This window comes from Hyaena hyaena, unplaced genomic scaffold, assembly GCF_003009895.1.
Source record: "Hyaena hyaena isolate Hyena2069 unplaced genomic scaffold, ASM300989v1 scaffold_1019, whole genome shotgun sequence".
NCBI classification, from domain to species: Eukaryota; Metazoa; Chordata; class Mammalia; order Carnivora; family Hyaenidae; genus Hyaena; species Hyaena hyaena.
In genome coordinates this window covers 609,780-627,473 of record NW_024081642.1, presented here as the reverse complement: position 1 = coordinate 627,473, position 17,694 = coordinate 609,780, and the positions used below count along the sequence as shown (strand labels likewise).

Sequence of the window (17,694 nt, the reverse complement as noted above, 5' to 3'; positions counted from 1 at the left end):
ATCTATACCATGGAATACTACATGGCAATGAGAAACAATGAAATCTGGCCATGTGTAGCAACATGGATGGACCTTGAGGGTGTTATGCTGAGCGAAATAAGTCAGGCAGAGAAGGACAAATATTTTGCACGTATAGGAGGATTAGGAGGAACTTAACTGAGGAACAAGGGGGAGAAGAAGGGGGGAAATGGTGGGGGAAAGGGAGAGAGGCAAACCATGAGAGACTCTTGAATGCTGACGAAAACTGAGGACTGATGGATGTGGGGCGGAGTGGGGATGGGCATGGAGGAGGGCACTTGTGGGGATGAGCACTGGGTGTTATGTGGAAACTAATTTGACAATAAACTATTTGTTAAAAAAAATGGGGAGGGGGTCTTATGTAATGTAAAATAATGTAATCACAGGTGATATCTGATCATCTTTGCCATGTAATAAAACCATCATAAGACTAAATAAATTATAATGAAGAGATAAAGTGGAGAGTCAAGATCTAATTTCCAGACTCAATTCTCTTTATGCATTAAAAAGTGGCATAAAATAAGGGCTCCTGGGTGGGTCAATCTGTTCAGTGTCTGACTTCAGCTCAGGTCATGATCTTGCAATCCCTGAGTTCGAGCCTCACGTGGCTGAATGATGGAAAAATGATCCAGAGGCCACATGCAGTGCAGTCCCAAAGAGTGATTTGATTGATAAGTACTGTCTGTCATGCCAACCAGTTATTCAAAAAGAGAAAGAGAGGGGGAAAAAAGCACAAACCCTGTATACTGGTTATTCAAAATGCACTTTTTATTCACTTTAACACAGATGATTTTTTTTTTACAGTTGAAACAAAATATCTGGTACACAATTTTGAGTTTTTAGCAGCACCTGCAAGGAGAGGATCATGGAATACCTCAATGTAAAATAGAGATGGCTGAGGCAGGCACAAATTAACCTGAAATTCATCAATCCAGTTGAAGATATATGGAATCTGAGGCCCCCTGAATGTTATTAGCCTAATGCATGACAATAAACTAAAAAGTTTTCTGTATGATGTTTTAATGGACTATTGAAAAACAGTATAGTTCCAATTAGAAATATTCAAAAAATCCAGTGTTCATTAAAAAAAATCTGAAAATATTGTACTGCCCATTCAAGCCTATATGCACAGTTCCTGGTACTCACAGATTTCAGCCTTTGGTGTTTTATAATCTTACCCAAACTGTGTGTCATCACCCCACTGAGTGTTACGCACCAAAAATGCTACTGTTTTTGTCACTTGGTGTTAACTGCTTTTATTAAGATACTGTGTAGTGATTTGGCAGAAGAAAATTGGTATGGCTAAGAAGAAAGGGGCTTCAGATGACCTGTCAATAACATGAGCACTTGCCTTGGTTAGACAGGAGGTCTATGAATAGGATATCCACATATTTTTTTTTTTTACTTAAATGACATTTACACATGCCATTCTAATAGTGACAAATACTTTTGTGAGTGGATGGAGGTCTTTATATAAGCCTGAGATCTACAAATAGAAACTATTATAAGCAGAGTGCAAGTAGAAAGAGAAGGCCCCAGGTCTCATGCACTTAAAAACAATTAGCATTTAACAGTTCTAATATACAGATTTTCACCCTAACATGATTGTAGCAAAACAATCATAGAACTTGGAAACCAGTGTGGCTGGCTATAGGCCTAGGCAGGATAAGGACGATTACTTAAGGGCTGTGGGGTCCCAGTTCTGGCTTGGACTTCAGGCATCAAAATTACTTGGACAAAGGGGTCACAACTATATTTAAATTGGAAATATTGAATATGACTGGGTTGAAATACCGTCTTCCACTTGCCTCTATAGCCCAAAAGTCCCAGAGCTCTTAAAGGACATAAGGTCCCATGTGTAAGGCTGATTCCATATGTGGTGACAATGGAGAGTTCTAGGCTGTATTCCTGTAAAAGCTTCTGCTTCCTTACCAGACTTCGTGTCTTTTGGGGAGTTATTTCTAACTGTCCCTCACTACCTTGGATCACTATTTTTTATCATATATGTTTTAAAAGTACAGATTAAAAACTTTTCAGGACAAACATCCTAGACTTCAGGACAACATGAACTTGACTGCATATCTAAATAGCTAGCAGTCATGGTAATCAAAATCTGACAAACCATATTCGTCTTTTAATATGGTATTTTAAGGATACTTATCTCAGGGCACATAATGACTACTCAGAGATCAAGAATTTATCCTGCTATTGTACAAAAGAAAGAGCTGTGTAGTTTCTGTTAAAAGCTGATTCCAGAATAGTTTGAGAATTTTAAAGATCCCTCTCCAAAGTCTTAGCTGTTGTCTTCAGATACATATAATGATAACATGGCACTGAAACAGTTTGTAGCTTGCAGATTCATACAACTTAGAGCTGGAGGGGACCATAAACCAAGCATCTAGTCAGTACAGAAAATATTTTTTATGGTATTTTAACAGATGGTCATCTAGTAACTTCTTGAATATTTTCATTGGAAGGGAGTTCACTATTAAGGCAGTCCATTCCACTGTGGGACTACTCTATGAGAAATTCATTCCACCACTGGGTTAATGTTGGCTTTCTTGTTACTTTCAGTGTCCTAGTTTGGCCAGCTGAACATACAGTGCAACATACAAGATATTAGTTCCTTCTATAATAAGTATTAGAGTTAAGGAACCTTGTGAAAAAAGGCCATTACCTCCACCCCCTCTTTTCTGAAGGTTTCTCTGAGAACAGAGCATGGTGGACCAAAGGACCATCAATTATTATGAGCAGAGAGTACTGCGTCCAAAGCCATATACTAAGCAGCATTGCTAAGTTGATAAGAGGTTGTCAGAGAAGCAACACCCCTATGCAGCAAAAGGAGACTTATGAAGTAAAAGCAGACCAACCATTTATCTGCAAGGGTGGTTGGCATATTTAAGCATAATCCATTCACTAGTATCCTATTGCTTCAAACACAAAGAGTATAACCAAGTCCCAGTGCCATCAGTGTATCTCTTATTGAGATACTTTTTGAAAAGCTCACATGGGAACAGACCACATATAAGGCAGTGCACATCATTATATTCTTAGATTCCAGATTTATCATAATCTTTTCATAGTTGAAGCTTAGGACATCCTTGTTTGCATTATTAGTTTTTATTGTGATACAGCTCAGAGTCTTTTTTTTTTTCCCTTTGGCAGAAATGTCAGAAACTGCTTGCCAAGAGTCCATGGTGACATTTGTTAGTTGACTAATGGAACACTTTAAGGGATAGCTGTAGCTCTTTAACTCCTTCATGCTGCTGGGTTCTAAGTTTAAACTGTAATTTGAAAAATATTTAAATATCTCAGGACTAAAGCTTTCTGAAATGTCCTGATACACACAAGAAGGAAACAGCAGAAATCACGCAAAATATACTTGGCTTGACAAAGCTTTTTTTTTTTTTTAATCACTCTACAACCTCAATTTGAAAGGCTCTGACACACAACCACAACCTCCTCTCTTACCTTTTTGCGTGTGTGTGCACTCTTAGAGGGGCACAGTTATTCTGACACTATTGACTGAGAAATTTGGGGCACACTTCTAAAAGGCTTCATACTTTTAACAGCATGAAGATCCTGCTTTGGAGCCACTGTTCAAGTCAATGGTGTGACCTAACATGCAATGTTCCAGCTGTTCCTCTACAGCCAACACCTGCCTGACAGCTTCTTCAAAGGCCACTGTCACATTAGTGTCATCTTTGGCACTTGTTTCTAGATAAGGGTAATCCCCATTCTCCATGCACCAGGCTTGTGCCTCTTCAGTAGTCACTTGCCTATCCTCTTTGTCTACCTTGTTACCCAGAACTACAAAGGGGAAGTGCTCAGGGTCTTTCACATCAGCATAGTAGATGAATTCTTTCTGCCAGTTACCAAGGTTCTCAAAGCTCTGCCGGTCATCCACGCTGAAGGTCAAGAGGCAGCAGTCTGCTCCCCTGTAGAAAGGCGTCCTAAGGCTCTTGAAACGCTCCTGCCCTGCAGTGTCCCAGATCTGGAGAGTTACAAAACGTCCATCTACCTCCAGATCTCGATTTAAGAACTCTACCCCTATGGTGTGAAAAGCCTGGGAATCAAATTTATTGGTTACATAACGGTTCATAAGCGAGCTTTTCCCAACTCCACCATCACCCAAGAGAATAACCTTTAAGAGCAAGGATTTCCCACTCATTGTTGCAGCACCAGATGGGAAGGAGTTTATAACCAAGAGAACCTAAAAATAAAAGAAAAAGTAGGAGGGAAAACAGTTAAACCTGAAACTGAAATCAATTTCATAGTAAATTTTCCTGAATTATATGGTCTACTGATTTAACTTCTGTTGATTCATGCTCATTAACTATATAGTACAGCAGAAGGAATAAAATTCTTTTTGCATACAAGGGAGAAAAGGCCTTGTTTTTCTGAAGTCTTTTGCCTGTGCCAGGAAAATGGCTGATGCCATTGGTAAATGGAAGAGCAGATGGTGCTATAATTTGGTTCAGTTCTGACCCTATTTTAGGGGAGAGAGCACAGAACAGGAATATCACTCAAATGTGTAACTATATTATTAGCTTCTAGTTTTGACAGGTCCAAACAAGAGGCAAACAGTATGAAATTGATTTGGAGTTTGAAGTCAGTTCATGATGGACCCAAGAGTTATTGAAGAGAAAAACCTTCACAAGCTGAAATTTTAATTTTTTTAAAAATTTTTAATTTTTTTTTAATTTATTTCTGAGACAGAGACAGTGTGAGTAGGGAAGAGTCAGAGAGAGAGGGGGGACACAGAATCTGAAACAGGCTCCAGGCTCTGAGCTAGCTGTCAGCACAGACCCCAATGCGGGGCTCAAACCCACGAACTGATAGATCAGGACCTGAGCTGAAGTCAGACTGAGCCACTCAGGTGCCCCTGAAATTTTAATTCTGTCAGTAGAGTTTGGAGATACAATTAGAACTTGGAAGAGAGATAAAGGTCAAGTTTCTTCAGCATTTGCCTTATTATACTTGCATTGATAGAAATACCCTCACAAGTAAAGGATCTTCCATAATCTTGATTATTGACTGGTATTATTATAGCAGCAATCATTTAGGAAGAAAATTTTGAATAGATTATTAATTTTTGGATTTATGTTCTAATACCATAATAACACCAATGAAAATATATTGTAAACTTTAAAGCACTAATAATTATACAGTACTCTTGTTACCTCCACAACATGTGTGTACATGGGATATCTAGAATGCATCTTAAAATAAAAAGATCAAATGTTTACTGAACAACTAATCCGTACTAGATTTTGTTATGTGCTTTCACACGAGGTCCAGTGTGGGAACACAATGATAATGATGTTGGGTGTTATTTGTGCAAGAGACCCAAAGAGATGAAAACTAAATACTAATCAAAAGAGCACATGCAAAAGAGCTTCTGAAAGTGGACACATTTGAAATGCAATTTTTTAAATTATTTTTTTAATATTTTATTTACTTTTGAGAGAGAGAGACAGCATGAGCAGGGGAGGGTCAGAGAGAGAGGGAGTCACAGAATCCGAAAACAGACTCCAGGCTCTGAGCCAGCTGTCAGCATAGAGCCTGACATAGGGCTCAAACCCAGGAACTGTGAGATCATGACCTGAGCTGTAGTCGGATGCTTAACCGACTGAGCCACCCAGGCGCCTCTGAAATGTAATTTTAAAAAGCCTCAGTAGTCCTTGCTATTATGTTGGTGCATATGTATTAATTATATATTTTTGTAAATATTCATTTTTAAGAGATCAAAAGAAAAACATACATACTTACCCAGTCAGGTCTTTGTCACAATGTTAGTTTTTTTCTTTTCCTTGTTCTTGTTTTGTTCTTTCTTCTCAATATGTTCTAGAAAACATATTGGGAAGCATTAATTTTAAAAATCTATAATAGAACAAACTTAAGGCTATATATAAATATACTCAAGTAGGAAAAAAACAGAATAATCTCAACTTACCTACAGAGGATGCTTTTCACAAATATACTTAAGAGTTCAACATGCTAAAAACACTTAACATGGACAAAATATTATTGCAAAAACTTTAACGTGCCCTAACAAGTGTACTTTAGGGGCACCTGGGTGGCTCAGTCGGCTGAACATTCAGCTCCTGATTTCAGCTCAGGTCATGATCTCAGGGTTCATGGCTTCAAGCCCTGTGTCAGGCTCTGTGCTGACAGTGCGGAGTTCATCTGGGATTCTCTCTCACCCCCTCTGCTCTCTCTCTGTCTCTGTCTCTCTCAAAAATAAATAAACTTTAAAAAAGCTGAAGAGTACCTAATATGATTTTTAAATTTTTATATTGTCTCTCCATTGAACTCTTCATTCAAATTAAAGGTAAATCAAAGAAAGAAGATGGTATTCACAATAGATGGTTTTCAGGAAAGGGAAAGCACAGAGGAGTCTAAGATGTGTTGAAATTCTAAGTCAGAGATGAAACTCCTTCCCTTTGTATCTACCAATGTTCCCATCTCTAAGAAAGTTAATAATGAATTCACCAGTCTGCTTCAAGGTTCTCTCTGCAACTGATACCACAAGATCAAAGAAGAAGTAATTATGCATGGGGTTCCCTGTTTATAATATATTGTCTTGTATAATTATTTTACTCATTAATTTTGACCATCTGTCTTGAACACAGGTTTCAGTATTTAGCTGGCTTTATTAAATTCAAACACAACTTCATTTAATATTATAATTAATTATGGCAAGAGTGTTATCTAAGCAGTATCAGGAGTACTGGTCTAAAGAGAAAAACAGTTCTTAGATTTGTTGAGTGTTCTTTCTTACTGAGGAATAAAGAAGATTTTAAGAAATCTCTATTGCTTGATAATCTCAGGATACTTTTTCAAATATATAAATCATATAATAAGGGATTCATTAGAGACCTAAATCAGTAATTATGAATTTAAATAATGCCTTCTAAATCAATAGGTTTTATCCTCCTTCTCAGTCTATTATTTACTCTAAAATTTTTTCAAGTTTTCTACAATTACTGATTTTTGTCCTCTTTTTTTTTTCTGACTTCAAACTACTGTCTTCAGAACTAGCTCAAGTAACAAAGATTTATTTAAATGGAGATGAAACAAGCATTAACACACTTCTTTAGTTTTTATACTGGTCCATAGGATAATTTTACAGGCTGCTCACTTAAAGAAAGGAACAGAGGAAGTACAAACTTGGGTAACAATACTGATAGTATTAAGGGTCTGTGCCAAATGAGCTTCTTCAATTTCCTAGCAAAAAGGTGTTCACATCATTATACAACCCTCTAACTCTATTCTCCCAGCTGTGGATAAACTCAAATGTTGAGTCAAGGACTGAGTATTGTGGAAACCAAATACTCAGCTCCAGAAATAATGATGAAGTATTAAGAACTATCTGAGATAATGCTGCAATTGTTTGTGCATTCCCTTTTGGTCATTTGCACATATAACTTCCGGGTACATAGGGTCTATACCAGGGAAAAGGGAGGAAAAACAATATAGTTCAGTGTCAAGTGCACTGAGTTGGCAGCAATCAGGAGACAAGAGGTTTCTTCAATACTATGCCATTCATTTATTTTATGAACTTGAGCAGGTTATTTAATCTTGCTGTGTTTTAATAACTTCCTACATAAATATAGACCTGATAATACCTGCCCTAATTAAGTCACGGGATTATGGGGGAAATGAATAACTTATGAAGTTTGCAAAGATTTGTAAGCATTTACTGAAATTTTTGGTTTGATATTTTTGTTCCTTTTGCTCCTCCACCTTCTTTCATTCACTGTTGGGGGTCTTGTGAGTCACAATTAACCCTTCTCAGAAAAGGCCTGCCCGTAGGAGGATAACAATTCTTCCTTTTCTCTTTCTTCAGTATCTGAGAAGGCCTTGTTCCCCCCAAAATTTTGAGTATCTGCATATATCACAGAATCTCAGCACTTGGAGGGACCTTAAGGGTCTTCTGGACCAATCTTGCTACTGATGCTTGAGAAAACATTTGAGTGCTTATTGTGTGCTGTGATGTTACTAAGGTAACCCTCCACTCTTCTCTACTTCCTCCAATGCCCATTTGTTTGCTGAAGGTAGTAGTGAATACAGTTTAGACATGTCTTGCCTTTAGTCATTAAATCCTGTAGATTTTTCCTTGGAATATCCGTTTTCTCATTTATTTTTAAAATACAATTTATTGTCAAATTGATTTCCATACAACACCCAGTGCTCATCCCAACAAGTGCCCTCCTCAATGCCTATCACCCACTTTCCCCTCTCCCCCACCCCCAACCACCCTCAGTTTGTTCTCAGTATTTAAGAGTCTCTCATGGTTTTCCTCCTTCCCTCTCTGTAATTTTTTTCTCCTTCCCCTCCCCCACGGTCTCCTGTTAAGTTTCTCCAGATCCACATATGAGTGAAAACATATGGTATCTGTCTTTCCTGCCTGACTTATTTCGCTCAGCATAACACCCTCAAGTTCCGTCCATGTTGCTACAAATGGCCAGATTTCATTCTTTCTCATTGTCATGTAGTATTCCATTGTATAGATAAACCACATCTTCTTTATCCATTCATCAGTTGATGGATATTTAGGCTCTTTCCATGATTTGGCTATTGTTGATGGAATATCCTTTTTAAGTCCTCTGCTAACATTCTCATTTTGGCCCACATTTCCCTGCTCTAATCCATTGTGAAATCTTCCTGGCTCTTCTCTCCATGGTTTACAAATTAACATGTTAGCTTCAGATCTCATGGTTTACAGTTGAAGTGATATCATTATACTGCTTTATTTTGTCAAACACCTTTTTTTCCCTAAGTATGTCTTTCATACACAGCCAAATTTAAATTCCTGGAAGGAAAGTCCCTTGTTTGTATATGTCTTTGAAGTTCCAGCAGCATGCAGCAAGCACCAGGGTCCTTCATATGGATAATCAATAGTATTTGCTTATTAATCAACTAATTAGGTGGGTACCCAAAACTAATGCCTCTAAATTGATGCTAAGGTACAAGAGATCTGTAGTTCTGTAATATGTCCAAATACTATTATTTATTTGTGATTAAAGAGCAGAAATTATGGACTTATCTTGATCACTTTCTAGATGGGACTTAACAGGAATTTCACCTGTTGAAAGTCAGTGGAAATGCTACAGTTTCCCTCCCCCTCCCCTTACATTTTTAAAATAAATATATAAATTTCTTCATCCCCACCAAATACAAGAGCAATATCATTATCTCCACATGTTTTCATTGGATACTAGCATCCCCATCATCGTAACCATTTGAAACTAAGTGAGATATACTTTAGTACATACTCAAAAAGATCTAGCACAATATAAAAGCAAACCAAAATTTTTCCTCCCCCAGGATATGCCAAATTTAAGTCAAACCTTAAAAGAAGTTGGCATTAAGTAGGCAGCAGATTTCTTTGATAACTCTAAGTATATTTAGGGTTAGAGTCAGATCCCATATGCATTCTGTACAGGTCCCATATCAGGTGAGGATTTTGACTCAAGTGTTTAATCTGATTTTGGTCCTCTTCAGAGATATATATGCCTTTAAACAACTTAGACTTCCTAGAGATGCAATTCCCCTTTCTTATCCTACTTCCCACAATTAACAAGAATTTTCTCAGTATAGTATACTCACTTTTTCCCCCAGTTAAGTTCTAAGTCTCAGACAATAAGGTAAATTAGAAATTCACACAACTGATACTCCCTAGTTTTCTCTGTTCTTCAACACACTTGAAACCACACCCACAAAGCTTATTAAAATTATTGTATTTAGTTGGGGATGCTTAGGGTTGGGGGAAGAAGGAGGCAGTACAATGAAGAGAAAGAGGTTGAACCTTTGAAAATAGTATATTTTAGTGTGATGATGGAGAGAAGAGAAATGAAAAACAAATTGGCAATCTTAGTTCAGTTACCATGGGTGGAATGATGCTCAAATCCATAGTGCAGATTGTTTGGGAGCAAGTGTTGAGAGGGATGTGGTACTGCAGGGCTGGGGGTGAGGGAAGAGCAGCAGAGGAGAGGTAGGCAATGGAAGAGAGTGGCCCTAGTGGCAATCTGCACAGGGGAGAAGCCATGGTTAAAGCTGTAGGGAAAGCCCATCTTGTGGTGACACACTGGTTGGGCTACTCAACTCACTGTTGATTCCTGGCACTGGAGAATTGGGCAGGGCTTTCTTTAACTTATGTAAAAATCAATACAAATAAGAAATGACTGTATCTTTGAGACCCTCTACCTTAAATGGTATAAATTGTTGCCAGCACAACCTGATGCTTGTTGGTGGGGGTGGGTTCTGTAGCGGGGAAGCCCTCTGACGCACTGGATTCATCATGTAGAGAGAACAAGTTATCAGCTGCATCCCTGTTCTGAGTCCAAATGTCACAGCTGTCGTGCCAGTGAAACGCTATTCCCACATTTGTGCCCATATTTATATCCTATATGCCATGAGAAGGATTCAATGTGGAATTTCACCTCTAACTTTTCACTCCTCGCAATGACAGCTTTAGGGCTATGAGCCCGAAGGCACACTAGGTAGCAATTTGGCACTATTCTGAGGCCACTTCTTCCCAAGTAGACTGCCTGGAGACAGGTAGGTGAGGTTTGGGTGACATTAAGTGAGCAGGGTACAGAGAAAAGAAGCTTCCTTAGGAGACCAGGAATGCGGTCATCTCTACGACAGGGTCACTGTTAGCATTGGGAATCTAGAAAGTGAGATGTTACGCACAGTTCCAACTACTTCGGATCCACGTCGTCTCACCTCACCAGTATCTCTCAGAACGAGTGGCTGTGGAGCATGCGCACTGAGCCACACCCGCTCCCCACGGAGCTCTGCGTCTATCTGCGGGGCTTTGGCAGTGGTTCCAAATTACTCAGCAACGCCCCCCCTCGACCGTCACCTCCCCCCACAACTCCGATCCCTGCAGCGCCTAGGCCTCATTCCCAAGGTGCAAGTGTCCCTGGGGATCATTCAGACCTCCCTTTCTCCCTCTTCCCACAGGCCCCCTACCTCCCGGCCTCCCGTGTCCGCCGGCGGCTAGCCTCTCTCCCTGCCCACGCACCAGCACCTTACCCAATACAATGGGAGAGAGACTGGAGTGGGCCGCGGGTGCCAGGCAGGTCAGCTTTGCGTACCAGCAACCGGCTCCTCAGCGACACGGTCACCGCTCCTGCTGCCTCCTCCGTCTCGCTGGGGCAGCAAGAGCAGCTCGGAACTCGGTGGCCTGACAGCTGCCGCTCGCGCCCGGCACTGCCGCCGCGCAGCGTCTCGCGCCCGCGCCCGCCAGGGGAGGGGGCGGGGCCCGCGCCGCCTCCTCGTGCCCCTTTCTCGAAGCTGGAGACCCGGCATAACCGCCTCCCGCCCTCGCATGTCGAGCCCTCCCTGGCTCGCTCGTTTTTCTTTCATGCTCATGGTCCAGCCCTGGCTTCCCTTGTTCTCTACTCCTCCCTTCGCTGATTAGTAGGCATAATGACAATGGACCGTCAAATGTTGCTCTCCCACTCAGCTCCTCTGCAGCCTGGGGCCACGCCCCATTTCTTACAATTACCCTTCAATCTATCTCATTTACCTTTCCTCCAAACCTTCTACTTCTGCAGAGGATAGCACATAACATCCTCTGGTTTCGAATAATGCAGGGAAATACATGATCACAACGCATTACTAGGCCCTCTAGCTGAGCACTGCTCATGAAATTCTCTTGGCAATCCAAAGGGAAAGGTTCTTATTGGTAGTTCAGGCATAGAAGACACACTGCCCTTTATCCTTAACAGTTACCTTTCTAGATGGCTGCACAGAGAGTATTACCTGAGGAAATACTTAGGTAATATTGTGGAAATGTTCCTGGGGTAGAACACAATGTTCCAATTGTGCCTAGCCACCCAGCCAGTCCCTTCTCATCTATCTTCTGTGTTCCTCTGGTGCCTGCAACTAGTTTGTAATTGTTTCCCTTGAAACCAAAAGAGGATGGAGCTCCTGAGGTCAATTAGCCTGCACTCCAATTCTCTGTCAGGCAGAGATCCATCTCCTGAAGCTTCCCTGATGTATAAGGACCTCTACCTGTGTGGCACTGCCCCTCACTCACCATATGCCCCCTCAGGGATTTCACATATGGTCTCCCTCCATCTGGACCACTGTCTATCTCTTCACAAATCAATGACTCAATCAGTCCCACAGGCCCCAGCTTAAATGTCACTTCCTCAGGGTAAACTTTCTCAGTAACCACAGAATAAAGAAAGTGCCTCGATTTATTTTCTTGTGGCCTTCTGTAGCCTGCTGTACTTTTCCTTCATAATAATATCCGTTTATTATGAGATATTTAAATGTATGGTTATTTGATTGACAACTGCCTTCCTCCACTATACTATATTTTACCATAAAGTCAAGGATTGTCATTGCTTAGATTTACCATCATATCTCAGAGCCTGGGTCAATATTTATCACATAGGACATGGTTGGAAAATATTTGTTTAATATGGAGGAATGTTATATCATGAACAATTATTGTTATTTGAAAATAAAATGAGTGGATCTAATTGAATCCCTTGTGTTTCTACTTTAAACTAGTCCTGCCCGCCCCCAAACACCCTAAAACACACTTCTTTTTTTTTTTAATGTTTTATTTATTTCAGAGAGAGAGAGAGAGAGAGAGAGACAGCGTGATCAGGGGAGGGCCAGAGAGAGAGACACAGAATCTGAAGCAGGCTCCAGGCTCTGAGCTGGAGCACAGACCCAACGCATGGGCTTGAACCCACGAACCGTGAGATTATGACCTGAGCTAAAGTCGGACGCTTAACCGACTGAGCCACCCAGGCACCCCAACATACTTCTGATAAAGAGATGTATTTAATCCTCCAAATCAATGTTTTACTCACATATTCCTATCTGTAATTAAAAAAATTATTCAGGCACTGTACACAATCCAAATTGGTTTTTTCTTTTTATCACAATTGTTTTGGTTATTTGTGAGAAGAGACTTTAGAATCACTTTGTTAGCTGCTAAAAAATAAACTGGTGGGATTTTTATTGAACCAAATCTATAGCTCATTTTGGGAGGATTGACATTTAACAATATGGAATGTCCTGATCCATGTACATGCTAGCCTCTCCATTTATTTAGGTCCTCCTTAATTTATTTCAGCAATGTTTTATAATATTCACTAAACAGATATTGTGCATATTTTAATAATTTATCCCCAAGTGTTTATGCTTTGGAAAGCTATTATAAGTGGTATTTAAAAAATATTTTCCAAATGTTTATTATTTTCCAATGTGGCTGTACAGTGTCATATTTTACATATGTAGACATATAATTGATTTTTGTATGTTGACCTTCATCCTGTAGCTTTCCTAACTTATTAGTTCTTATAGCTTTTTTTGTTGTAGATTCTGTCTTGAGTTTTTACTACATAAAATAGTCACGTTGTTTATGGAAAATAAGCAATCTTATTTCTTCCTTTTCATTGAAAAAGAACTTTTGAGTATGGGCCCCAATATATGTATATGTATTTATAGATTATATACATCTACTATTGTGCATATATACTTTATACATTATATTATATATACATTATAATGCATATACATTAAAAATACTCCAACATAGAGGGAGGCATGGGTGGTTCGGTTGAGCATCTGACTCTTGATTTCAGCTCAGGTCATGATCCCAATGCTGTGGGATCGAGCTCTATGTCAGGCTTCATGCATGGAGCCTGCATAAGATTCTCTCTCTCTCTCTCTCTCTCTCTCCCTCTGCCCCTCTACTGTGCAATCTTTCTCTCAATATCTAAAATAAAATAAAAATAGTTCAACACAGAAATAGTAAAATAATGAGAAAAAAAGAAATATGTTGATGTCCTAATGTTTTTTGTTCCTGCACTCCAATGAATTGTTTTGTGAACTGCTCAAAGTAACAGTTCTTCATATTAGTCTCTCATCTTGAAGTGAATCTAGACTCGTATTTCCTTTTCTCATAGGTGCTATTTTCCAACAGTTTAATAATCTCTGAGAATCCTCCAAACCTACTTGCAAGTTTTAAGGAATTTTTAACTTTTAGGCTTGGGCACTCAGTTCTGTAGCCAGAAGCTCATACCATTGAAGGTATTACATATTTGCAGAATGTGGGAACCCCTGGTGGTAAGTGAAATCCTATGTTAGTCCAAAGACTCCTAACTGCAAATCCTATATTAAAAGAATCTTTAGAGGCCATTTGAAAAACAACTACTATTCACATAGAATAGAATTAATGTGACTACCATTACTTATAGAGGAAACAGCACATGGTGGGCAGCTTAAAGTTTCAAAGTAAGTGGATTAGGTGGTTTTGTGGCTCTCAGGCTGGACTGTTCCAAATGACCCATCACTGAGGTCTGTCACACAATGCCCTCCATGAATAATGGTTCCATGCATAATGAAATAATTTAATCCTATCTTTGTGACAGTTACACACACACACACACACACACACACACACACAAACCACTTTTCTACCAAAAATAGAATCACAATGTGGTCAGTAGATAGGCAGCCAAACCAGGATTGTCTTTAGATACTGGAGAAAAGGTTACTTTTGTAGAGCGACACATACATGAAAAACTCAGCATTCAATGTATGGTATTTATTACCTCCAAAAGTCCCCAATCCTGATTCAATTTTAAATACATTGACCTGGGCTTAAAGAAGACACAATTGGAAAGTGATTAATGTAAAAGAAAAGCCCAATTCAGTGTTCACAAGATGCATATGAACAAAAGAATTCCATGAAGGATCCATATAAACTAATAAACACTGCATACTATTTCCCTTCCTGGAGAATAATAATGCATATTAGAACATTAACGGCTCTTGGAATGTTGCATTAAAGAAACCATTTTTTTTTTAAATCCAACATTTACTAAATACATGTGACCTTGGATTCCAGATTCCTTTTATTTATGGAACTCTTGGTTACAGGACTGGTATACCTCAGAACCTAATTTGGAAACTGCTATCTTAATCAATTTTACAACATTGTAATGTGATAACAGGACATTGGATTGCCTTAAACATGGATGGCAATACATGTCATCTTGGTTGGCCACTCAGACTGATTTGTAGTGGCTGTTTGGGAATTGCGCTGTGGAGAATTCCAAGGTGCATCCGGCTCAGTAAGAAAGAGTGGTTAGTTAGTGATGACTACCATGGATGAAGCAATGTGTTTGCCTTGACCTAGAGTACTTATATGGTAACTGCACTTTTCATATCTTCCAGATAGTTCTGATCTTGAATACTTTGTTCTTTTGTCCCCATATTTACAGTAATACTTATGGCACCATCTGATGGTTTATTCAGAAAATATAGTAGCCATAGATATGTAAAAAGGAAATCAGACAATAAGAATTTGTCAATATTTAACTATCATGGTCCAAAGCAAGTCACTGGTTCTGATGACACAGTATTTTTTTTTTATCACTTGACTGGGGATAATCTTGTGGAACAGGTATACTTTGCAAGTTTTTCCATAGCCTGAAGGAAAGATCTCTGAAAACCATCCAATTATTGAAAGCCTTAGTATGAATTTAGTTTTATTATTTTAAAAACATGTATTTTCAAGCTCTTTTCAACATTTAGAAACAATGAAAAACCCAGTGTCAAAGAGCATGTCTAGTACCCATATTGAGACTGAGATTCTAAATACCATTCCACAGTGAAAGTCACCAAGGTTCCTTAGAGAACTGACTGATTCTAGGTCTATAGACAGAATGAAGTATCTAAGATGGAGGAGGGGAGGCAAGATGGCGGAGAAGTAAGGAGCTCTGTACATTTCACCTGCACCCATCGCTCAAACAGAGAAGGCCTGAAGTCATAGGACATTGAGCCACAGGAGTTTGGGAAGAGAAAGAGACAGAGTACACTGGGAAGGAAACCTCATAAGAGCGTGAGTGTGAACTGGGGGAGATAAAAGCAGAATGGGATCCAGAGATACGGAGGGAGAGGAGGGAACCCGGCTTGCATGCAGCTGCTGTGAGTGATAAACCGACGAGTGGTGGTGAGCTGCTGCGAGTCCAGGGGAAAGGAAGGAAAAGCTGAGATTGCTCATGGGACCATCCCTGGAGAAGAGAAAAAGACCTCGGCTTGGAAAGACAGTGTTTTTTAGCTCTGGCTGGGGTGCTGACTTTAAACTAGGTGCCCTGGTCCCAGAAGGCACCAGGAAAAACTGAACTGCTGTGCGCCTGGCACCATCCATGGCAGCGGTGGCCCGGTGAACCCGCAGCAACGCCTGCAGAAGCGGTTCCGGTGGCGCCGGGTGAAGCGGTAGCGGCGCGGGCGACAGCGGCCCGCTGAAGCAGTGGCGGCGCACTTCAGCGAAGGGGACTCTACAGACCTGAAGTTGCTACGTTCCCCGAACGCACTAGGGTTGTATCCCTGCTTGACCCCAGCGGATCTGAGACTGCGACTCTTCTCCCACCCCCCACTCAACCCCCAGGCAACAGGGAAGAAGCAACCGGTGGGACTGTTCAGGGCAGTATAACAAAGCCCACGGACTAGGACCCGGAAACTGGCGGGGTGTGGGGCATAGAACTCAGCCCACCTTGGCTACATCCTCAGCACAGGGAGATCGGACCGAAGAAGTGGTTTGCAACACTTGGTTGAGAAGGCACTGGGGTGACGCCATTCTTTTCCCCACAACCACCAAGGAGGGGCCTCACGGAGGCCAGTGGACACAGTGGAGATAAGACCTGCCTACACCAAACCACGCCCATCCCCTCCAGATAGCTGTTTTGTTGTTGTTGTAGCTGTTTTTACCTGAGCCTAGGTTTGAATGTTTATTGGTTTTGTCTGTGCGTTTGTGGACCTGTGTTCTCTCTGTGATTGTCTGTTTTCTTTTTCCAGGGCTGCCTCAAGAAACAAGCCAAACTACACATGGGGGAGAGTCCCAAATACCACTACCAGGAGGGAAACAAAATAACCAAATGCTCAACAAGAGAAACCAAGAGACACCATCCAAAGAACACTTCCTGAACACACAGGCCCTGAACAGTCAAAAGAGCTGTCTCTAATACAGCAGAACTTGCAGGGGCCGTGTGAACAACAAGCTTTTAAAATTAACAAGAGATAGAAAGCTAACCAAAATGACGAAACGGAAGAACTCTCTTCCAAGAAACTCCAGGAAGAAATGACAGGTAGAGAACTGATCAAAACAGATATAAGCAACATAACTGAACAAGAATTTAGAACAATAATCATAAAATTAATCGCCCGGCTTGAAAAAAGCATGGAGGACATCAGAGAAACAATGGCTACAAACAATATGGAGCTTAAAAATAGTTATGGTGAGGGGCGCCCGGGTGGCTTAGTCAGTTAAGCGTCTGACTTTCACTCGAGTCATGATCTCGTGGTTCATGGGTTCGAGCCCCGCATCGTGCTCTGTGCTGACTGCCAGCTCAGAGCCTAGACCCTGTTTCAGAGTCTGGGACTCTCTCTCTCTGACCCTCCCCTGCTCACACTGTCTCTCTCTCTCTCTCTCTCTCTCTCTCTTAGAAATAAGTAAAACATTAAAAATTAAAAAAAAATAGTTATGGTGAATTAAAAAATGGGATAAATGACATACATAATAAACTGGAGGCGTCCAATGCACAGATTGAAGAGACAGAAAGGAGAATAAGTGATTTAGAAGACACTATTATAGAAAAAGAGGAAACTGAGAAAAAGAGATATAAACTGATC

At 40.3% G+C, this 17,694-nt stretch overlaps 1 protein-coding gene across 1 annotated transcript; it reads right to left on the bottom strand.

Annotated features, from left to right (window-relative positions):
• Nucleotides 1-3,583: 3,583 nt before the first annotated feature.
• Nucleotides 3,584-5,842, bottom strand: RAB9B (RAB9B, member RAS oncogene family). Its single transcript, XM_039221772.1, has 2 exons — nucleotides 5,791-5,842; nucleotides 3,584-4,231 (listed from the first exon to the last, which is right to left on the bottom strand). Exon 2 carries the CDS (start codon nucleotides 4,187-4,189, stop codon nucleotides 3,584-3,586), a length of 606 nt encoding a protein of 201 aa, XP_039077703.1. The 5' UTR covers nucleotides 4,190-4,231; nucleotides 5,791-5,842.
• Between the last annotated feature and the right edge of the window lie 11,852 nt (nucleotides 5,843-17,694).